This window comes from Sorex fumeus, unplaced genomic scaffold, assembly GCF_029834395.1.
Source record: "Sorex fumeus unplaced genomic scaffold, SorFum_2.1 ptg000061l, whole genome shotgun sequence".
Lineage (NCBI taxonomy): Eukaryota > Metazoa > Chordata > Mammalia > Eulipotyphla > Soricidae > Sorex > Sorex fumeus.
The window spans coordinates 11,438,006-11,462,570 of NW_026606118.1; the positions used below are offsets into that span (position 1 = coordinate 11,438,006).

The 24,565-nt window shown below is 37.0% G+C and overlaps 1 protein-coding gene across 5 annotated transcripts in view; it reads left to right on the forward strand.

Annotated features, from left to right (window-relative positions):
• SYNE1 (spectrin repeat containing nuclear envelope protein 1) overlaps positions 1-24,565 on the forward strand; it is a 566,819-nt gene that overhangs the window by 194,553 nt on the left and 347,701 nt on the right. For all 5 annotated transcript variants that reach the window (XM_056125930.1, XM_056125931.1, XM_056125932.1 and 2 more), the window contains 11 exons: positions 2,007-2,165; positions 2,362-2,570; positions 2,953-3,061; positions 5,322-5,486; positions 8,820-8,987; positions 10,670-10,840; positions 11,571-11,711; positions 15,818-15,978; positions 18,116-18,266; positions 21,644-21,871; positions 22,285-22,383. In XM_056125930.1, coding sequence (XP_055981905.1) covers positions 2,007-2,165; positions 2,362-2,570; positions 2,953-3,061; positions 5,322-5,486; positions 8,820-8,987; positions 10,670-10,840; positions 11,571-11,711; positions 15,818-15,978; positions 18,116-18,266; positions 21,644-21,871; positions 22,285-22,383 — 1,761 coding nt within the window. The remainder of the gene's footprint in view (positions 1-2,006; positions 2,166-2,361; positions 2,571-2,952; positions 3,062-5,321; positions 5,487-8,819; positions 8,988-10,669; positions 10,841-11,570; positions 11,712-15,817; positions 15,979-18,115; positions 18,267-21,643; positions 21,872-22,284; positions 22,384-24,565) is intronic.

The window sequence follows — 24,565 nt, forward strand, 5'->3', positions numbered from 1 at the left end:
ATAGTTCTTTCTCGCCCAAATCTTAGACACTTAAAAAAATATAAATCTTAGATACGCAGGGGTGATCATGTATGGAAAACAATACAGGTATAAGAAACATTTAAGTTCAGGAAAGTGTAAGCGACATTTTTATGAAAAGTTTGAAGAAGACAGTTGGACACTCTTAGAGATGGGAAATGGAGGAACCAAGAGGTAGTTTTGAGGTGAGACTCTGAGATGGTGGGATGGGGCTGAACAAGCAGAAGAGGGAAATAAAGCCTGACTGGATACGGGGAGGGGAGACTGTGACCCATGGGCTCAGCCTAACTTGAGTGTGAGGTGCTGAGTCTATCACTAGGATATGGATTTTCTGGTCTGCTCCTTGGGGAAGCAGTTCTAAAGCCAGAAGACTGAAGAGCACTGTCATCCTTCTGGAGGAGGCCGGTGGGGAGGCAGCAGATGAAGTTATTGGATCTCAAAGATGACGATCACAGACACACACACACACACACAGTGAGAGACACACACAGACACAGACACATACACACATGCATGAAGTGACACACACACAGACATACACACACACAGGCACGCAGTGAGACACACACACACACACACACTGGTTTATGTTATTTTCTGGGTTTTTTCTTTTTTCTTCTTAGTCACAGTAACAGTGGTCAAAATAATGAACAAAGTGTAGAAAAAGAAAAACGCAGCTGAAGGACCACATTTTATAAACATGACATAATTGAAAAAATTCAGTGTTTCATTAAAGTGTCACAATTTGTTGTGAGATGTTACTGGTGCCCGCTCGAGCAAATTGATGAAAAACGGGAGGACAGTGCTACAGTGCATTAAAGCCGATTCTCAAAGAAATCTGAACTTTGCTTTTGGCTTTCTGTAGCACTCATTCTTTCTTTTCCTTTCTTTTTCTTTTTTCCTTTCATTTTTATTTGGATCTGCATCCAGCAATGTTCAAGGCGCCTCCTGGATCTGTGCTTAGGGGTGACTTTTGGAGTGTTTATGGGACCATCTGCAGTGCAAGGGGTACAACCAGGCCACGTGCAAGCAAATAACTTTAACCCCTGTACACTCCAGTCCTTAATCAGATTTATTTCTGGGTTAGCTATTTTGATCTTTGTTCCTACTGTAAATTAAATTTATATTACTTTAAAAATTGTACCACAGTTTCGGTAACATGGTTCTAAATAGTGTTAACCTCTATGGTATTGATATACAAAGTTACTTATCCAACCAGCTTTTAAGTATACCTTTAATACATATAAATGTTCACAACATAGTTGTATCATAGAATAGAGATTTTAGTTGAAGGACATATTTGATTTTTTACACGCACATACATTATATACTTTCTAGGCTATGTCTTTCCTAGCTTTCTACAGCCCCGACTTATTTTTTTCTTCAAATATCTTAGTATTTTATTGTAAAAGAAATCTTTTAAACACTATAGTGTACAAAATGGCTAAAAATTAACTAATTGACCAATAGTAATGATAGAACTTGAGTTTATATCAAAAAAGAACATATGAATGGCAGCCATGGATTGTTTGAGTCTAAATATTTTGTAATTAAAAATACTTTCTGCAATTTCCCTATTGATGTAATTTGTCCTTTACACATCATGGGGTTGTAGATGGGATTACAACACGCTTGGGAGAGGGTATGTGGTATTGGTGCATATTAATTCTGAACTCAACTAGGGTTTTTGTACTTACCTCTGAGCCTTAGTGGTTTGATCTGTAGAATAATATTGTAAAATGTCAGTAGAGATTCCTAGTTAAATTTTTTTAAAAAAATGCCTGACCCACAACTGGCTAGATGAAATCTTTGGAATGCTTAGCTCCTGGACAAGGGTACAGTGGTACCATGTTGAGTCAGCTGCCGACAGCTGTGACCCAATCATATTGATCCTACTGGGAATAGTTTTGTTTCTTGCCACTTCCACTGGAATTTTCCATAGTCAGGAATGTGACTATATTTTTTCCGACTCCTCCCATGGGGTATAGGATCTTCAAGGAGAAGCCCCCTACCATTTGCTTCATCTGAAGATTGACGTGGAAAAGAATAAATTCTTGGCCTCCGTCGCAGAATGCAGAGCAGAGCTAGACCGAGAGACCAAGCTGGTGTCCCAGGAGGGCAGTGAAAAGCTAATTAAAGAACACCGGGTATGTCTCCCACACCAAATCACAGAGCTATGAAGTTGTGCTGGCACTTGAGAGAACGGAAGGTGCTTTGGTTGGGGTCTGAAAACATTAAGTTATTTAATGATGCTGAGAGATGAAACAGCAATCTCTGATTTTTTTATGAGACTGTACAAGTATGGTATGAATTCTCATAGGTCATTTTTTTAATGCTCATCAGCTTTTCTTCAGTGACAAGGGCCCTCATCATGTCTGTGAGAAAAGGTTACAACTTGTTGAAGAATTGTGCATGAAGCTCCCAGTCCGGGACCCAGTGAGGAATACGCCAGAGACTTGTCAGGCAACCCTCAAGGAGCTCAGGACAGCCATTGACAGCACCTATGCACAGCTGATGGATGACCCAGACAAATGGAGGGACTTTACTAGCAGGTAGTCTTGTCTATTAACTACTATGATCGCTGCAGAGCAATAAATGACATGTGTCTTCGTAAGCAATAAGGGAAGCCCAGATTGGATGTGTTTGCCCATGCTCTTATGGAAGAATGCTTCCATTTAACTTTTAAAATGTGTTTCAGTCTGAGCCAAAGAGATAGCACAGTGGGGAAGGCATTTGCCTTGAGTGAGGTTAACCTGGGCTCGATCCCTGGTACCCCGGATGGTCCTCTGAGCACTGCCAGGAGTGATTCCTGAGCACAGAGCCAAGAGTAAGCCCTGAGCTCCACTGGGTATGACCTCCAAATAAAAGACAAATTCAAAATGTATTTTAATTATGATGACATTATTTTCATTTTTAAAAATTGTGTTATTTCAGAATTTCTGACTTAGCTTCTTGGATATCTGCGAAGGAAACACAACTGAAGGGGATTGAGAGTGAAACCATTGATACTGCCAACCTTGGTGAGGTGAAACAGTCTGTGGAGGTCAGTTCTGGGCCACTTTTCTAACTGGGAAATTTCCGTTTAAAATAAATAATGATCAAAAATCTTTTTTTTCTTTTATATTTAAAACGAGAGCGATGTTTAAAAAGCCATGTTTGGGGCCAGAGTGACAGTATAGCAGCCAAGGCATTTTGTCTTGCATGTGGCCTCCCCAGATTTGATCCCCAGCATCCCATATGGTCCCCAAACTCTTTAGGAGTAATTACTGAGCACAGAGACAGGAGTAAGTCCTGAGCACCACTGCATGTGGACTCCAAATCAAACCAAACCAAAACCCCAAAAAACGAAAATAAAACGAAGAGTTAGGTTTCTGAAAATTGTCTTAAGAGCAAATCTCTTCATGTTCCAAGAGCTTTTCCTTAGACTTATTGTTAGTTCTGACATTTGGTTATGTTTGGGGGTGCCACGGATGCATTTTTAGCTAATGGAGAATCCTGAGAAGAAAATTACATGCCTAGGTGCATAACAAAACAGAGATTTAAGAATTGTCATGGCAAATAAGAACATTTATAGGTTTTGTGCGGTGTATTTTTCAGTCCCACAAAAGCCAAGTCATAGAAAAGGAGGTAACTGGGTAAGATCTCAATTACCTTTCAATGTCTCCTTTCAATGCAGCCTTTCAATGTCTCATTCAGCTTAGGTTGAGTCAGCTCTCAGCATCATGCCAGCCTGACGAACACAGCCAGTGATAGCACCTTAGGTCTAAACCCAATTTGGCTTCTCTAAGTAACTCCCTGTAACCCACTCCAACTTGGCCCTTGGTTTTACATACTTAACGCTATTACAAAAATTACTGATCTATTTAGTGTTTGGCTAGAGCGATAGCACAGCGGAAGGGCGTTTGCCTTGCACGCAGCCAACATGGCCGACCCGAGTTCGATTCCTCCGTCCCTCTCAGAGAGCCCGGCAAGCTACCGAGAGTATCTCGCCCGCACGGCAGAGCCTGGCAAGCTCCCCGTGACGTATTCGATATGCCAGACACAGTAACAACAAAGTCTCCAATGGAGATGTTACTGGGCCCGCTCGAGCAAATCGATGAACAGTGGGAGGGCCTTTACCTTTTACCTTTACCTATTAGTGTTTTGAACACTTGTATGACACAGTTGATTATATTGTATTTCCTTCTATTCATATTTTCTGGAAGGCTTTCTTTTTTCTATTAAATCTTCTTCTAGAACTGGAGAGACAGTACAGCAGGTAGGGCACTTGTCTTAAGTGTAGACAACCCGACTTTTGTCCTGGACACTACACATGGTTCCCCCAAGCACTTGCAGAAGCACTCCCTAAGTGCAGAACCAGGAGTAACCCCTGACTATTCCTGGGTGTGGCCCAAAAACAACAGCCACCAAAAAATCCCCTTCTGTGCTGGAGATGCTTAATAATACCATGATCAAGTGGAAAGACATCAAAGGGTGCTACAGATTTCTATGACAGTACAAAACAGCTTCCGTCTTGGGGTGAAGAGATCACTTGTTTCCAGAACCAATTGCTGGTAAGCATTTGTCCTCTCAAACCCGCTCCAGCATCTTTTATTCTTCCTCTGGATATCGGAGCAGAGGCAGGTTCACTGGGCAGGTTCATTGGCCCCCAGACTATAAGGGCTGAGGGTCTGGAATCTTTCTGGAATCATCCTGCCCCCAAGCCTTCTCTTTCTGGATAAGAGCCCTGTTCCTATTTATGCATCTTAACATCCTGGAAATGGACTTATACAAAGTTAACAAAAACGCGGCACAGAGTGTGAGCTCACGAAGTTAAAATAAGTCTTTAGGAATCCATGAAAATACTCAGCAATAAGCCCATCAATAAATGAAATTAGCTAGCTAAAAAAAGAACTCTTTCGTTCTTTGTTTTTTTGTTCTTTTTTAAATGCCACGTTCCTTCTAGTGCATAGAAAGTGAGGTAACATACTAAATTATATGTTATAATTTCCAATTTTGGTACAGTGCTTTTAGAAGCATCTTTCTTGTGATAAAGGGAGTATCTGTAAATCTGTAACCATCTATTTATGAAGGTGTTTTTGGTACAGAGGCTATAAGTTTTATACATTGGGTATTGGGATACACTTTCTATGGTGCTTGTGGACTTTTTAGAGTGTGAACAAAAGGACAAATAAGCAGGTGCTCTAATAGTGAATAAAGTTGGTCTTTGTTCTGTACCCTACAAACCTTTCCAAATAGAGGCCTTACTAACTGGACGGCATTGATTCACAATTTTTTTTTGCCATTTTATTTTTTCATTCTAGGAGATCAGAAATGGTGTTACCAAAAATGGAGAGACACTCAGTTGGCTGAAATCCAGACTTAAGATCTTGACTGAGGTTTCTTCTGAGAATGAAGCTCAAAGGCAAGGAGATGAAGTCGCCAAGCTTTCTAGTTCCTTCAAGGCTCTTGTGGCTTTGTTGTCAGAGGTACGGCCTTTACTCCATGCTCAAGACACCTGCTTCTGGGAGATTCTTTTCCTATTGCTTGTTGCTTAGCAAGTAATTTTATAAACAAGCTAGTGTTGAATTTAAGTAGTTAAGACATTTATATGAAGACTATTGGAGAAGCCGAGTTGAATGATTGAATTTTTTTTATTTTTATTTTTATTAGTGAGACACCATGAGGTACAGTTGTAGACTTACAAATTTTTGTGCTTGGGTTTCAATTATACAATGATCAAATACCCATCCCTCCACCAGTGCCCATTTTCCACCACCACGGATCCCAGTATCCCTCCCACCCTCCATCCCCCCATCCCACCCTGCCTCTGTGGCAGGGCATTCCCTTTTGTTCTCCCTCTCCTATTGGGTGTTGTGGTTTGCAAAAGAGGCAATGGGTGGCAAACATGTTTGGTCTATAGTGGGAGAAGCATGCTGAAAGTAGAATGATTGAATTTTGATCTGGGCCTCAATGAATATCTTAACATTCTATGCAAAGGACAGAGCTCGTCAGATCTTGACGTATTTTATCCTTCTTCAAAACACTCTTCCATGGTTAGCTTCCAAGCCATCATGGAATTAAAAACATAGCCTTGAAAGTCAATTAGGATTTACTTAGGCCATCCCGCTTTAACTCAAGTGGGGCAAAATTACTCACCCAGAGATATAACTTAGCGGTCAAGGACTCATTTCTTGTGTATACAAGAACCAAGCTTGATTCTAGGCAACGTATATCCTACCCCCAGCCCAGCCGGGCCGGAGCATTGCCCATTGACTGAGTGTTATTGTGAATGTCCTTCATGAGCCCCCTGAGCATGTTTGGAGACTAAAAATTACTAAACAAAGTACTCTGAGGGTAAAGTCAAGAATTAAACCAAATTTTAAATTACAAATAATGTACATAATATAGCATAACAACTAGGATAAAGTAAATGTTCAATAATTGATAGTAGTAATAGAATACTCATTGTTTAGTCAGCACACCATTTAAATTTCTTTTTTTAAAATTTTTATTAGTGAGACACTATGAGGTACAGTTGTAGACTTACAAATTTTTGTGCTTGGGTTTCAATTATACAATGATCAAATACCCATCCCTCCACCAGTGCCCATTTCCCACCACCACGGATCCCAGTATCCCTCCCACCCCCCACCCCCCCATCCCACCCTGCCTCTGTGGCAGGGCATTTCCCTCTCTCTCCTTTTGGGTGCTGTTGTTTGCAAAAGAGGCATTGAGTGGCAATCATGTATGGTCGATAGTCTACTTTCAGCATGCTTCTCCCATCCTGGGAGGATCCTCCCAACACCTTTTATTTGGTGCTCCCTTCTCTATCTGAGCTCTCTAATCTTCTTAATAAACATTTCAATGATTACATGCTTTGATAGATTATGATATTTAAACCCATCTACTTCATTTCTAGTAGGGTACGATCACCCTCAGAAGGGATACTTTTCAAGTCTAATCAGTTTATGGATGAGAAGATAAAGTAAGAATATAAAATAAAGTAGTCATGCTTTATTATTTTTGAACTCATTCTGACACTGACTTGGAAAAATGATTAATTGCATAACTACAGAGAGTTTCTTGATTCTGAAGACTAAGACATTTTTATAGTCTTATCTAGCATTATACAGTTAACTTTCTATGTTTTTAATCCATGTGCCTCTTGAGATGCTAGTGATGAATTTTGACTCCAAGCTGCTTGTGATTTGATATATAAAGTACAAGTTTCTTTAGAATTTCTTTTTTTCTTGAGAATTTATGACAGATTGAAATAACAATAAGAGTAATCAAATTTTGAAACATAAAGGATTTCAATTCTCTGATCATCCATCTATCATAGTAGTCATTAATTTAAGGTTGTTGCTACTATACTTTAAGTGAAATTCTGACAATGTTCTCCAATTTCTTTGAGCTAGATCAGAGTAAGGTTAACAACAATTGTAAGTATATATGCAGATTGTCTAACAAGTTGCCTAACAAGTGATTTTAGGCACATTAAATTAAATTTAATATATTTTCTATGCACACACACACACACATACACATACACACAAGCATTTAGGGAGCCTTAAAAATGATATTTTGTCAGTATCCCTAAGGTGATACTATTTTTTTTCTATGGCCATTTATTTTATTTATCTTTAAGATGCTATTGTGGAACGTCTAGCAGTGGCCTGCCTCTAACAAAAGTCACCATTAATTCTTTGTACATTCATGTAACTCAGCCTTCTGTATAACATATTAATACTCTTGTTTGCTACTTAGTCATTTGTTGAAGGCTAAAAAAGAAGAAAGGAGGGGAATTAGAAAAAAGAAGCCATTCTGTTTAAGTAAAGGGGGTTTTTTTAGGTGAATTTGTCGTATTCAGTCCATCCTTTGATTATAATCCATCTACTGTTTACTAAGTAAACATTTACTAAGAACACAAATGTATTTCATTTGTCCAATATAAAAAGTAGTGAGTAAACGGACGATATGTAAAGAGGAATCAGAAAAGAGCTATGATTTACTGAGATCTGAAGTATGTGGTTTTCACAGATTCTTATTGCTGTTTGCTTGGGAAACAATATGCTTCAAATTACCTGGGTGATGCTCAGAGTAGAAGATGGTATGAAAATGACTAATGGAAGGTGACACTGGAAGTCATCTGTGAAGCTAGAGACTGAAAAAATGTGAAAATTATGATCTTAGTGACAATGGAGAGGGAGAGACCTTGAAAATAAAAGCAGAAAATAAAAGCAGAAACTAATACAGATGTAGGAAGAAAAGGAAGCTGAACATTTGGGAGAATGACATGGAAGATCCACTAAAAATAATTAACTTAGATTTATATCAGTCAACATTTCATGTAAAAATGTTGGAAGTACACTTTCAATGAACGTTCTCTTTTCTTTTTTTTGTGAAATTTTTGCTTATTTCCTTTGAATAGGAAGAACTGAAATCTCTGATAACACACATTATTTTTCATTTATAACTAGATCTTTGTCATTTTAGGAATTAGAGTACTCCAGGACATAAACTACTGCATATATTCCACTTCCTTGATTATCAGATGCATTGGGCTTGTTATATGTCATAGAGTACCATAGTGAAGTTCTGTAATGCTGGTGACTTTAGTTAGAATTTAGTTAGAATTAAATCAGTCTTAATATAAATAAAAGAACCAAGGTGGGAGATTTGTATACATATAAACATATACACATATGTATATATGTCATGTATATGTATATATTACACAAGTTATTGAGATAGACATTCTATTTTTTCTTTAAATAGTTAACATTGTATTATTTATAATTGTTTTCATTGAAATCTAGGTTGAAAAGATGTTAAGCAACTTTGGGGACTGTGTCCAGTACAAAGAGATAGTCAAAAGTTCCCTTGAAGATTTAATTTCTGGCTCTAAGGAAGTCCAGGAAGAAGCTGAGAAGATCTTGGACACTGAAAACCTTTTTGAAGCCCAGCAGTTACTTCTTCATCACCAGGTAGATCCCTCTTTAACCCAGTGCATATATGCAAGTTGACTGGCTACTAATAGAACCTGAAAGATGACTTTCTGGTTCTCTAGGTGGGGACAAACTAAAGGGTAGTTTCAGGGAGGAACCCAGTTGACTGGTGAAAATAGGCTGGCAATTCTGTTGTCTCCTTAAAATATTTCTGAAGATCCCACCAGGCCAATTCTCAACATAGTGATTCAATGATATCAAAAAGTTCAAGGAATATTGTGAAGAGAATCTTTATTTTGCTATGAAAACTTAAACTTGCCAAATTGTCCTGTTCATAAAAAAGAGGAAATCATAGATAAATAGTTTCATATCAGAGGTCACTGTTCATTATTATATTATAATATTTTTCTTCACTGTGAAACATTGGATGCATCTTCATTGAGAAATTCTTGCCTATATGAAGTACCAGAACTTTCAGAAATATGCTTTTACAAAGGATTGGTACTGGGATTTTAAAGGTTTTGCCTCATATATGTACAATAAACAATTTTAATCAACTTTACTTGTCAAACTCAACATAAAGAGATTGTGATTTATCTAAAATAATTTAATGGACAATGCCTCTTGCCTTTTAGATTTACTTAATAATGACAAAATACTGAGTTTAAAACAATTAGTACCTTTGTTACATTTTTAAGCATTGTAAAAATGTAGTTTGGCTTTAAATTTAAGTTAGGGAAAAATAAAATTATAGATACTTACATTGACATTTAAAATTCTTCACATTTCGTGAACCAAGTTACTGGTTATATGTGAATGGTTAATTTTGTGAAAATTCAGAAGCTGTGGACTTGAGATTTGTGTACCCTTCTGTTTATAACATAAAACATGTAAAATAATACTTGTAAACATGACATAATACATGTAAAATAACAACACACATATATAACATATGACATGCGAAACAGTAATATTTACATTGTATACATAATTCTTCAATCAAAAGTTTGTTTTAATATGCACTTAGACTTTCCCAAATATCTCAGCTTATCTGTAATATAACCAGGAGCTAAATATATTAATATTTACATTTTAACAGCATTAATGATTTTAATTTATTTTTACAAAATTTTATTATAGACATTTTTATCGTTATAAATGATTTTTTAATGAAGGTGATATTTTATGGTTGTATATGGAAAATAATTCTTTAATGCCAGAGCGATATGGAGCAGTTAGGTTGCTTGTCTTGCAAAAGGCCAACCCAGGTTTGATCCTTGGCTTCCTCTAGGATCCTGCAAACACCACCAGGAGTGATCCCTGCACCCAAACCAAGACTAGATCCTGAGCACCTCCATGCGTGGCCTAAAGACCAAAGGGGGGAAAAGGAAAATCGTTTTTCGAGCAGACTGATGTCAAATGCATAGTTTTGTCAAGTTCTTTCTGCAGCATTGCACAAAAGACTAAGTGCTATCTAAATTTGCACATAATTAAAAACTAGAGCCAAATTATATTGTTTTCTGTTACAAAGATTAAACAGTTATAAATAAGGTGCCTGTTCGACTCACACAAAACCCTTATTCCCATTTTAAGTTTGCATCTTTAACTCCCGCTGCCTGAGATCGCACCTTTCTGTGCCTCTTTGAAAGTGTGGGTGTGTAGGTGCCTGCCTGGCGCCGTGGACTAACGTTTCTACCCATCTGTTGAATAAATGCTCCCAGCAAACGACAAAGAGGATCTCTGCAAAGAAGAGGGACGTGCAGCAGCAGATCGCGCAGGCCCAGCAGGGCGAGAAGGGGCTGGCTGGAGGAGTCCGGGAGGAGCTTCAGAAGCTGGAGAGCACCCTGGAAGGCATGGAGCACGGCCGGGAGAAGCAGGAACGCCGGATCCAAGTAGGGGATCGGAAGTAGGGCTGTGCTAACTTCCCGTCACAGGACCAATTATTGACTCCTACCTCTGATGTTCTCCCTATGTGAAATAATGCATGCGTTATTTCATTTCATCAGTTAACTTATCAGGGTGATGTTGAGAGATGTGGTTACTTGAAAAGAGAGTTTGAGGCATTCACAAAGTGACAGAGCAGTGAACAGTAATGAAGCCAGAATTTAAATCTACTTGGCCCATGTCCAGAAATTTGCATGGACTCATTCCATTTCTCTGAGCCATCCAGCACACATACCTCTATGCTTTATTGTGATCTTGACACATTATCTTAAAAAAGCAAACAACAGAAAAGGTCCCCCCAAAACAAAAAGACCCTGGGCTTTTGCCATTTTTTTGTGCATAGTACTTTCTCTTTCTCTTTTTCTCCTTTCTTTCCCTTCTTTCTTTTTTGAGAGCCATTAAGAGGGGTTTCTACACCTTTGTCTCTCATCTGCGTTACAAGAAGTTATCTTCCAACCCATAGCACTTTACAGCTTAAGAAAAACTCTTAATCCGTTTAGAAATGTTTATAGATGACATTAGAATCATCTTTATTCATTATGACTGTGTAAAAGCTAAAACGAGAGCTGAATGAAAGCCTACAGCCTAAGAAACATAACAAGCACAAAAATGTAATGTTTGGAACATCCTTTGATAATTTATAACATGATCCTTTGCACTTTTCTCCCCCAAATTTAGGTTACATTGAGAAAATGGGAACGATTTGAAACCAACAAAGAGACAGTGGTCAGATATCTTTTTCAAACAGGTTCCAGCCATGAGCGCTTCTTGAGTTTTAGCAGTTTGGAAAGCTTATCTTCAGAACTGGAACAGACAAAGGTATACAATCAACATAATCGCCCCTTGGACTCATTCAAGGGGGAATTCAGGGGGGAAAAGCTTCTACTTGATTACTAGCAGTAATGTAATCAGTACTTACTATTCATTTATCACTCTTCAACACACTGTTCATGTGATTCTCTGGGATGAAACCATAAATAAGGTGTAAAAGGTAAAGCAAATGTTTTTATGTACCTGATGACTGTGTGTTTATAGTTCCCTAATAATACACTTTGGAACAATCCCTCTGAAGGCAGCATTTTTTAGGTTTTTTGACTTTTGCTTTTTTTTATTTTTGGTTTGATGTTTTCAGTGAAACTTGAAGGATATATAAGTTATAAAGACAGAATTGGGAGCAGAAACTAAACCTTTCGATAAGGAGGTGTGGCATGATAGATGAGAGTTTAATATGGGGATTCTATGATGAAAAACAGGAAAGGGGATGATCAGTTATAAAAAAAAGTTGGACCTTATCGCAAAAACTCTTAAAGGGCTTAAGTCATCACTCATTAGGCAACTTCTGGACGATAATTTTATAAGAAAGAGTCATAGGATTAAGAACTGCTTTGTGGGGATGATTTTTTAAAGCAGGTTATAAAGATTTAAAAAAACAATAGATATAATTAGATAATTAGAAAACCATGTGTTAACTAGTATGGGAATTACTGTGTTGTGGAACAGATGAAGAGAAAAAATTGAAATAAAAGATGACAGTCAAAGTTCTGAGCCTGAGAGAGACAATGAGGAACTTCAGAATAGGTTCATAAACTTAAAGAAGTGGCTGTTAGTGGGAAAATATGACCTACTTCACTTTGTATGTACAGAGTTTGAGGCTCCAGTGAGACATTGCAAGAAATGGTATTTAGTGTGTATTCAACTGTGCAAGCCCAAACACCAGGAAAACTGAGAACAGAACAATAAACTTGTACAGAGCATTTCAAGGAGTTGTATGAGCCTTTGATTTCTAGCCCATGTGTTTTGGGCTCATAGGGTGGTTTAATTAGTATAGAAATATCTTGGCCAATGTATAAGAAACAATTTTCTTGCAGTTTCCCTTTAGCAAGTGAATCTTTGAGCTTCTATTTTCATGCCGTTAATCAGCTTCTCTGTAACTCACTATTGCTCATTTCGAATTCTTTCTCCTCTTGTTTACTTCCTGAGTCCGAAGTTTTATAGGGTCACACACAGGAGATTTCAATTTTGTATGATTTCCACCATTTAAATAAATAATGGGTTTAAATTGTTTATATGTTAAAAATATTAAATTTTTAAAATAAATTCAGACATTATATTAATGAGTATGTGTGCTCCACCAGGGTTCTTTTCATGGTTTCTGACACTTTATTGCTCCATTTCATGAAATCGTCCGAATAAGTTTATCTTTCTGTGGATGAAACAATAGTTTTACTTTTTAAAACTTGAAAACATAGAGAATTATGTTTATTGGAATTAAGACATGGAGATTAATTTTGTTCATTGGGATTGATTCAGTAATGTGAGCCAATAATTATTAAGAATACGGTCTAATCATTTGTTTTTGTCACAGTCTCTAATCGCCCAAGAATCTTAAGAAATCAGTGCTATTGCTAGTGATGTTATATATACATGGAAATATAAGGTGCAGAATTGCTAATGAATTTGTCCAAGATCATCAAGTGGTGAAGCTGGGATTCAACCCCAAAGTCTGAGCCTGAAGCCCAAACTCTTAACTACTCTTGGGAACACTGAGCCGTTTATATACCTTGCTACACAAGCATTTGCAATGTTGAACAACTTCTCTGCCCAGCTTCTCTGCTCACTCGACCTGGCTAAAAAAAGCCTTCATTCCAGCTGGACCCTTGATGGGGTCATACTAAGGAGCCTGCATGTTCTCTGCCAGCGTGTGTAGGGTGTTCACAGCAATACCATATTTAAACTTTTCACCCAAGCTTTCCTGGTGAGGGAAGAAAAATATTCAGAGTGATATGACTCAGTATCACATGGCTAGTGAAGGATAGAATCTGGTTTCAACTCCGAACTGATGTCAAACTCCATCTTTTCCGGTGTCCTGCTGGGTGGCCCTCGCAAGACTTCCTATGAGTTAGGAATAAAACCTTAAAATATCATTCCATTTGTGTTTCATTTTAGTTATGAGAAACACCATTCTGGGTTTTTTGGTTGTTCCTCTGCATGTTCTTTCCCATATGTAGGTCCCATAAAATGTTCTTAGAATGAACATGTATAAGCATTTTCAAATGTCACTCTATTTATCCCACGTTTTCCCCCTGAACTCTGGGAACACAGTGCTGAAGGGTCCACCTCATTTTATTTTTATTATTTTACCTATAGGAACTCTGAAAGATGTCTTTTGTGATTTAGTTGTTGTATTTACAGTGGCTATAAGTTCACATAGAGCATAGATAGAAATTTTAACCATGGAATACAATGCTTTGACATCAGTAAACATCACATTTTGGCATAATTCTCTGTATCAAAAGGAAAATGTGCTTATTTTTATTACAAAAGGTTGCAAAGTGCATCTCTAAAATAATGCTGATATTTCAAGTTGAGGACAATAACATTCTAATGGAGACACACTTGTAATATACATTAATTCTGTCTTATGTGGCTTATATGATGTTTCTGGGTAACGCTCTGGAGGAGTATTGGCTACGAGAAGTTTAAGCTTTAAGACTTCTTTAGATATTTCTATATTATCTATTTAGGTAAGGGATGCTAAGATCAAAATTTAAATTTCCTCTGGGATTCTCTTACATGAGAAGTGAAATACTAAGTTCTTAAAAACTGTTATCTCTCTTTGCCTTTTATTTTTCAATATTCAATACACTTATCTAACAAAACAGAGATAGCAGATGAAATTTATTAATGCTTTAATCATATTAGGTTTTTGTTTATTTGGGGGTCATATACCCAGTGATGCTCAGGACTTCCTCCTGACTCTATGCTCAAGGATCATTTATGGCAACACTATATTTAGTGCTGGGGAGTGAACGAAGGTTGCACATTAAGTGTCTAATCCTTATGCTATATCTCCAGTCCTAAATTATTTTTAAATGAAAATTGCAAAAAAAAATCTTATGAACTTTACAAGCATTTTATTCTCGATTTTGTGAAAACCATTTTAAAAATGAAAATGAGTACCTGCCAGAGTGCTCAGCACTTAAAAATGAAATTGCTACTGAAATATGAGCAGTCGCCTCACAAGCAAGAACTACTATCCACAGTCAATAGAAAATTCTGAAAAGTTATTTGCCAAAGTCAAAGTCCAGGCATCTAGTCCTAATTTGACCAGTCAATCATTTTCCATCATATAGTGTACATTTATAAATAAGGTTTAACAGAATCGGAGTACACAGCATTTTCCCAATTCACAAAATATCCATAGGAAAGATCAGTGATGCTCTATTGACTTAAACACTTATCAGTTAAATAAAAATGCTTCTATTTGTTAGCTTAGGAATCTATTCTCTCCATGGTTGAAAACTCAATTTATGTTGGTCATTGGCCAAACTCTCAATTAACTTATGTGCACCTAAATTAATTGTTAAAATGTGGCTCAAAATTCTAAAACAATCAACCAACTGCAGAACACAATGGAAATATGCTGTTAGGAGAATTTTTGAATAACTAGGAGGGTTGATATAATGTTGCATATATCAAATGAAAATAATTTGGTACAATGTTTATTTTAACTATGATAAAAATCAATTCATGTTGATGCTCAAGTACAGGGATTAAGGTATATGCTTTACATGCTGCTCACCTCCCTAGGGCCATCTGGTTCCTTGGAACCCTACTAGGTTAGCACACCAGGGGCTGAGCACGAATCCTCTAGCCCTGGCATCGAAGTTCCCCTTTGTTTGACCAAGAATTGCTTGGAGAAAGTACTAGCCTCCTGAGCACTGTTTGACTCCATCCCTGAAAAATCAATAAAGTTCAATTTATCACGAAGAGTATTAGATGCCTACATTTGATTCATACATGTTTCAGTCTACAGCTATCCCAAGCAACCATTGTTGAGATGCAGTTCCAGAGTCTATGCAAATTATTTGAAGGTAGACTATAATAATGTAAGAGTCCCATCTAACAATTATATCTTTTCATAGGAGTTTTCTAAAAGAACAGAAGGAATTGCCATCCAGGCCGAGAATCTTGTGAAGGAAGCTGCTGAGATACCGCTGGGGCCCAAGAATAAGCAGTTGCTTCAGCAACAAGCAAAGTCAATCAAAGAGCAAGTCAAAAAGTTAGAAGACACACTTGAAGAAGAGTATGTGCTTGACAAGTCCTAAACTTTCTTCTCTGATATAAAGTTTCAAACAGTTCTGTATATTGTATTCAAAACACTCTTTGCAAATCTCAAAGTGTCTGTGTATTTCAGCATGTTTTGAGGAAGCAAATCACAGTTCAAAAAAAAAATGTTTCATCACTATAGAAATCAACATCTATCACAGAGCAGATACAGGATATGGGCCTAGCATCTTAAACTGATCTGTTTGTGAGAAAGCCATATCTTTTCAATTCTGTGGCCTTTGTATATTGGGGATCTCAAAAGGAATCAATGTTTGGGCTAGAGTTATAGTACAGCCAGCAGGTAGGGCACTTGCCTTGTACGCAGCCCACCCTGGTTTGATCCCTGGCATCCCATACGGTCACTCTGAGCCCTACCAGGAGTGATCCCTAAGCACTGAGTCAGGAATAATCTCTGAGAATTTCCAGGTGTGGCCCCAAAAACTGAACAAAAAATCAATGTTTCAAATATATATATATATATTTTTAGTATTTTCTTCTGCTGTCATCAGAGAGAAGGGGAGATATTTTGGTCATATAGATCAGAGTCTTAAATACATATGGCATAGACTAAGTGTCTTTAATTACAAAAGGTCACAGATTATTTACAGTGCCTCAATATTCAAATTGTCACTAATTGATGCTATTTCCAGAAATTAACTTCAAAAATTTATTTTATTTTCAAACGTTTGGCATTTATTTATCTGAAAGAACAGTTTGGCGTGTGGTATCCCATATGTGCAAAATACAAACCCAAAATTTTGGATGGGATAAGTATATGAGAATATAGCCAATGTTCTTCAAAATAATATGGGTGAATATTTCTATTTGAATGGGGTTTTAGTGGTAAATAACTAATGCACATTTTTTCTTAAGATATAGCATATGGTTTCTAAAGGATTTTAAAATGTATAATTTGTTTTTAATACTAATATCCTCTGAAATTAATATTGTATCCATGCCTAAACTTTGGAATTTGTTAAATAAGTTAAAGCAAATTATGACTTGAGGCTTAAAAATTTTTATATTAAAATGATCCATCAAGTAATGGAAGTAGTAAAACAATTTGTTAGAAAGGAATCAACTTTTATTAGGATAATCCATTTGCATCTTATTTTATTTAAATGCTTGTAATATAACACAACTTACATTGCCTGTAATAACGGAATCATTAGGCACATACAGGGTATCTATGAGACTGCAATATTATTGAATATGACAATCAGTGATGCCATTGTACTTTTCTTGATGTTTCAAAGTGCCTTTTGGTAAACAGAGACATTCATTTACTTCATTTTTTAAGCCAAGAACTTACCAATTAAACGATAAACTGTTATTTTCTTTGTCTTTTTCTAAACTGAAAGCCATAATCACAAGGTTGTATATACACATAGCTAATACAAGCTGGAAATCTAGAATTCTCGTTCACTAGATTTATATAAATAAAGCGCGAGTTCTCCAGAAGCATTTAGGGTATTCCAATGAAAGAATTTTTGAAAGTCTTTTTGAACTAAGGATAAGAGAACAAGAGAGACTTCTAGGATTAGTTCGTTACTCTGGTTATAACGTTGCAGTCCAGGGTCAATGAACAGATTATACAAAAAAAGCCTGGGGTTCAGGTCAACGTTTGCCTGACTCACTATGATGTATATTATCATGATCTGAGTATAAAGCATCACTGTAGTGCCTCTCTTCCTAAATAAAGAGAAATGTGTGCGAAACGAGGGTGAGTAAAAATTGTGAGCCCCGAAGTGTATATGGATAGTTTACTGGAAAAAAAAAAGTCTTGGTGACTACTAATCATGTACAGGATGTAAATAGATCTCACCTGGATTTAAATTCCTTTGGATCTAGCGATATTTCTGTTGGAAGCGCAGTTCCATTCATGATAGTCTCAGTGCTATCTTGTTAAATGTTTGTTTTCAGAGGAGATAGGAAAACTTGAGGCCTGAAAAGCTGATCAGCTCGAACATGTGTTTCTTCTAATTCATATAGTTTCAACTTCGAAATGGTTGCAAGTGTCTTCATTATCTTTTCACCGGGTCTCTTAAAGAAAAATATATTATTGTTCTGTATTCAAATATTGCATTTTATTTACTTAATTTGGTTAATTTTAGTATTAAAACCATGGAAATGGTGAAAAACAAGTGGGATCATTTTGGCAATAATTTTGAGACCTTGTCTACCTGGATAACTGAGAAAGAAAAAGAACTCAATGCCTTGGAAACTTCATCATCTGCTATGGACATGCAGATCAACCAAATTAAGGTGACCTGCTCACACATCACACTTCTAATCTGTGTCTAGCTTTTAAGAACATCTTTCTTACATTTTATCACATACTATTTGGCCCCAGGATAAATCTTCCTATGTAAAGCTATTAAAATTAAATTGACATGAAATGCTGAGCTAAGAGGTCTTGATTGATACTGGACTACATTCTCTAGATGGAATTTTGTATCAATATTGTCTGACTTATGAATTCAAGATCATGTTGTTTGCGATGTCATTAAACTGATTTTGTGCTTACATTTTTCCTTCCCTTGATTTTGAATTACCTCCCCACATCGGAGTGCTCTGTTGATTTCATCATTTACAACTCCTTGATAAGAATGATTGCAAAAGTCTCGAGCAAGTAGTCATGATACTTCCCATCCATGACCACAAGGAGGACTTTGAGAAATTGCTTTCTCCAAGTGGAAAAGCACTTTCCCTTTCCATGACCATGGTGGCATGGGATGCGATGTCGCGGTCCTTTAGCTCCTTCAAGCTCTAAAATGACCATAAACTGTCATTCTCTACTTCATTCAAATAGCTAAGAAAAAATGAACTCGGGGTGGTCATTTTTGTTTATCTCTTTCATACAATATGTTTTTAAAATGCGGTCACTTCTTTTCTATCTCAACTCAAAGGGGGGCTGGGAGGAGAATGGGATAAACCCTCTGCCGTTTCATTTGATTAAATACAGCAAAAATAAATAAGAAGGTGAGAGAACATTGCACGTTATGACTCAGAACAAGTAATTATCATGTGCACGTAGGAGGAGGCAGTGTCGCAGCACTGAGGTTACATGCTGTGCAGATCATCTATGCTTATTACACCTCTTGTGCAATCCAGGGGTACAGGATGCCAAACCACTAGGAAATATTCATTAACTATTTGTAGCCTTAAAATTTTAAAAGTCATCTCCATCATTTTCACTGAGAAATGTGCTAAGAAGAAATAATACATTTAAATGATTTTTGTCTAAAATAATCTCTTTCAAAAAATTTTGGCACACACTTTCAAACTTTCTATATCGTTTATCAAGAATATGTAGCTTATTATTTGCAGAATTCACTTGATAATACTTAAGTATTTTATTTCCAGAATTTCTGAGATACACTAATGATCAAATATATTTGCCTTGCTACTTCTAAGAAATAAAATGGGCATATATTTTGTTTTAAAATATACAAGCATTCCATTGCGGATTCAATGTGATATTTTGAAAGCTCTCTAAAAACATTTTTTGGGGGTTTTGGTTTTGGATCACATCCATTTATTATCAGGGCTTACTCCTAGGGCTGGAGTTAGAATTTAGGATCCCTAGCACTTAGGGATCACTCTGGGCAGGGCTCTCAAGATTATATGTGGTGCCAGGGATTGAACCTGAGTTGGCTGCATGCAAGGCAAGTGCTATACTATCTCACTGACCCTGATATAAAAATCTCTTAAATAATTTTGAAATCATGAAAAATCTATGTATTAGGCACAAGAAAAGATAATGTAATGCACTATCCTGCAGAATTCAATATAAAATCTCGTCTAGAATTCATATCGAATTCTGAAAATCTCATCAGAATTCAAAAAATTGAATGAATGTCTATATGGGCATTCCATTCACTGATGCACTAAAGTACCTGTATTAATTATTTGTACAGAGGATACATTCAATATATTGAATTTTAAAACTCAAAATTATAGGAAATATTAAAACATAACACTTGATACAGTATTTTCATGTAAAAGTCAAGATTACAATTGATAAAACATTTGTATTATTATGAAAATAATAATACTTCATAAATACTCTAATCCCATTTTATGCTTTAAATACTTTAAAATTTAATTCTTATTCCTAACCAATAGTTTGTAAATGATACGAACACATACTGAAACTGTCTTTCAGTCTTCTTGGATTGAAGTTTTGTCAGAGTCCAACAGCAGATTTGCTTATATAGTTTATGTTTATGGATTTGTTGCTAATGTGTATAACTCTAAAATCTAAGAACTTTGTTCTTGAACAAAGACTGTTTCACTGATGCACTAAAGTACCTGTATTAATTATTTGTACAGAGGATACATTCAATATGTATTTGTTGGACTTGGGAATAATTTTCCTAAAAACTGTTTTCCAAAATAAAAAGTCCCTCCCGTTGATCATCGATTTGCTCGAGCGGGCCCAGTAACGTCTTCATTGGAGACTTTGTTGTTACTGTGTCTGGCATATCGAATACGTCACGGGGAGCTTGCCAGGCTCTGCTGTGCGAATTTATTAATACAAAACCAAAAATACCTATCCGATATGCCATTACAGTGAGGCATGTGGGATATTAAAATAAAAAGCGATACTTAGAGCTAACTGACATAGTTATTTCTTATTATCTATCTAGACAGAAATTACTTTTGATTATATTGTCTCACCTAGAAAGAAGTTACACATCCCCAGTAATTTCGATGAAATTGAGACTTGTCTGAATATCATCCTGTATTTTCATAGAATGACTTGGCTCTTTTACTCAGGGAAATTATTTTTTCTCTAAAACATAAATAAGCTTCTATGTTTAGGCCAAAACCTACCGCTCTCCACTCACCCACACCTCCTGCCTGCCCACAGTCCTAGTAGCTTTCAATACTTTTTCTGCTTTGACTATTCCATAAAATGCCCCCCTATGAGACGATAGCAAGCTGCGTCTTTGCTGCTGTGTGCCCAATTCCTGAATAAAGCAAGAGGTTCAGAAAGAAGCAGGGGACAGCCAAGATTTTCCCCTACAAAACCATTAGAAAATCAAAGTCTTAGATCTATTAAGACTGAGTGCCTGAGGATGCGAGACCAGGTTTACCCCAATCTCATCTGTATTTGGAAATCACGGCATGAAGAGTAGATGACGCATTTAAAAAGAGTGGGTTTGGGCAGGAGAATCAGAAAATCTCGTCTAGGAAATGTGAATTCTCAACTCCACTTTAGAAAAATTAAATGAATGTCTATATGGGCATTCCTAGGAGTTATGAGAACTCACTGCTTCCTCTATGGAGCAGTTAATTCATAGGGAAAGTGGAACTCTGTGCTTTCAAATCGCTGCAAGATTCCAGGTACATCTCCCTGCTTATTATCCATCACAGGGCTGGCTACTTCTGTGCCTCTTTTTTCAGGGAGCACAGCTTTCACGAGCTTATCTGTTTTTCAACATATGGGCCTCTCTGTCCTCCCCAGAGTGAGTCAGGAACATCCAGTAATTCCTCATAGCTTCTCTCTTACCATCCAAGTATGTTATGTCAATGAGGGAAGTCCTTGATTTTCTCTATCCGTAGATGATTCTGTCATTTCAGAAGGATCTTCCTCACTCAGCCTGTGTTGTCATTCTTCTTGTTTTAAATACTAGGTCATTATTGAGGAAATAGAAAGTAAGAGCTGCAGCATGACAGGACTCGAAGAAGAAGCTCAGTCTTTTGCCCAGTTTATTACAACTGGAGAATCTGCTCGAATCAAAGCCAAGTTGACCCAAATAAGAAGGTACTGGGAAGAGCTCAGAGAACACGCCAAGTGTCTGGAAGGAACAATGCTGGGACATTTATCCCAACAGCAGAAGTTTGAAGAGAATCTTCACCAGGTAAGAATTAGCCCCCACATGCTAAAGCAGTATCAGTTTCCACATGTAGTATTAGATGAGTGAAATCGTCTAATAACGGTATAATAAGAAAAAGATAGAATTTGCCAATGATTGTTACCAAGCTGTCCAAGAGGATGAAATTATTTATATGTTACCTGCTTGGATGGAATGCAAACATACAATTATGTTATTTTCTGATAAGCATTAAGGTTTAATTATATTCCTTTGAAATAATGGTAATCACTGCTCTTAGATTTTCAAACATAAATATCTACATATGCTTATCTACATACTTATCCTCTCCCAAATGAGATTTAACCTTCCTAAAAGAAGGTATGCTATCTCCGCAATAACATTTCTACCTTTGTATATTTTTTCTACCATTTTTAAAAAATATTTCATCAATGTTTTAGATCCTACAGTCTGTGTCTGAATTTGAAGAGAAACTTGCTGATCCAATTAAAATATGTTCTTCAGCTACAGAAACATACAAAGTTCTTCAAGAGCATATGGTATGTGCTTGCTTCTACACTTATGCTTGTCAACTCAGAAATCTGGTAATTCTTATCTTGACAAGAAAATATAGTAAACACTTTTATGAACATGGAAAAGATGTTTTTGTGACTTGGGGACTTCTACAGATCAGACAATCAGACATACTCGCTTCCTATAATATTAGAAATAAGGATATAAATAAGTTTTTCTTAAAAGGTAAAATAAATTAATAGTTACTTAAAATATATTTCTTATTAGAGTTCATAAAATTTTTGTGTCGTAGCTATGATAAATCTGGTACCTTTTGCCAGCATGATACAAATCAATCACTGTATCACTGTCATCCCTTTGTTCATCAATTTACTGGAGCGGGTGCCAGTAATATCTCCATTCATCTCAGCCCTGAGATTTTAGCAGCCTCTCCTTACTTGTCTTTCCCAATGATGCCATATTGGAGACTCTGTCAGGGTCAGGGGAATGAGACCCATTATTGTTACTGTTTTGGGCATATTGAATACACCATGGGTAGCTTGCCAGGCTCGCCGTGTGGGTGGGATACTCTGGGTAGCTTGCCTGACTCTCAGAAAGGCATATATATATATATATATATATATATATATATATATTAAGTAAGTAAAGGCCCTCCCATTGATCATCGATTTGCTCGAGCGGGCCCAGTAACGTCTCCATTGGAGACTTTGTTGTTACTGTGTCTGGCATATCGAATACATCACGGGGAGCTTGCCAGGCTCTGCCGTGCGGGCGAGATACTCTCGGTAGCTTGCCGGGCTCTCCGAGAGGGGCAGAGGAATCGAACTCGGGCCGGCCATGTTGGCTGCGTGCAAGGCAAACGCCGTACTGCTGTGCTATCGCTCTAGCTATATATATATATATATATATATATATATATATATATATACACACACATTTCCCTCTATGATTTGTTGCCTACTGTCTCTATGTATCTATGACAGTAGATACAAATTAATATGCAGATTAAAATTTTTAAGTGCATAACAGATCTACAGATCTCACACCTTCACTTTCACATATCATAGTCAGATGTTCAGAGAATGTCCTCACTGGACTTTTGCCCATAGAGGTTTTTTCATTCTGGTCTCTCAAGCGGAAACCACTGTAAGATGGTCATAAACCAACAAAACAGATGCCTTTAGGGCAAGGAGCAAAGAGGAGCCTCCTGTATGAAGACAAACTGAAACTAACCATGTTGGTTAATGAAAATATATGTCACTGTTATTACAAGTATGCGCATGCTGATAAAACATAAATATAGAGATGAGGCTGAAGGCGAGAAAGCAGACAGCTTCCAAGACACATCAGAAAAAGAGGGTAGAAACAATAGCGTCTGAATATTTGTTACTAAAAATGCCTTTTGTGTCATCATGGTGAGTCTTACAACTAGTCCCACAATATTATGATTAAACTTGTTGGAATTATTTTTGTAGGCAACAGCTAATAATTGAATACCCCCCAATCTATTATGTTCTATTATATTTTCTTGCCTATCTTGATTTTCTGGCCTATTAAATGGAGAGCCTATTGAGAGAGCTTCCAGTCACAATCTTTATGAAACTGGAATGAGGGCACTTCTGTGATGAACACAGTACAATATGTGGACACTCCCACATGCTAGGGAAAACTTCTTGTTATTTGATCAGGTCCTGAGAGCAGCTTTGTCTTCTCTAACTCTTTCTAGGTAATTTGGAGGGCTGGGGTCCCCCGGGATGCTCAGGAAGCTGGGAGTCACAAACTGAGAATGTCAGCCAACTGGGTCATTCAATTGAGGGATCTGAATGTGATACTTTTCTTTTTTTTTTTAATTTTTTTTTATTAGTGAAACACCATGAGGTACAGTTGTAGATTTACAATTTTTTGTGCTTGGGTTTGATTATACAATGATCAGATACCCATCCCTCCACCAGTGCCCATTTTCCACCACCATGGATAATATCCCCCCCACTCCCATCCCCCCATCCCCCCCTGCCTCTGTGGCAGGACAATCCCCTGTGTTCTCTCTCTCCTTTTGGGTGTTGTGGTCTGCAAAAGAAGCATTGAGTGGCAAACATGTTCAGTCCATAGTCCACTTTCGACATGCATCTCCCCTCCTGGGAGGGTCCTCCAAACACCCTTTATTTGGTGTTCCCTTCTCTGTCTGAGCTGCCCTTTCCTCTAGAGTGC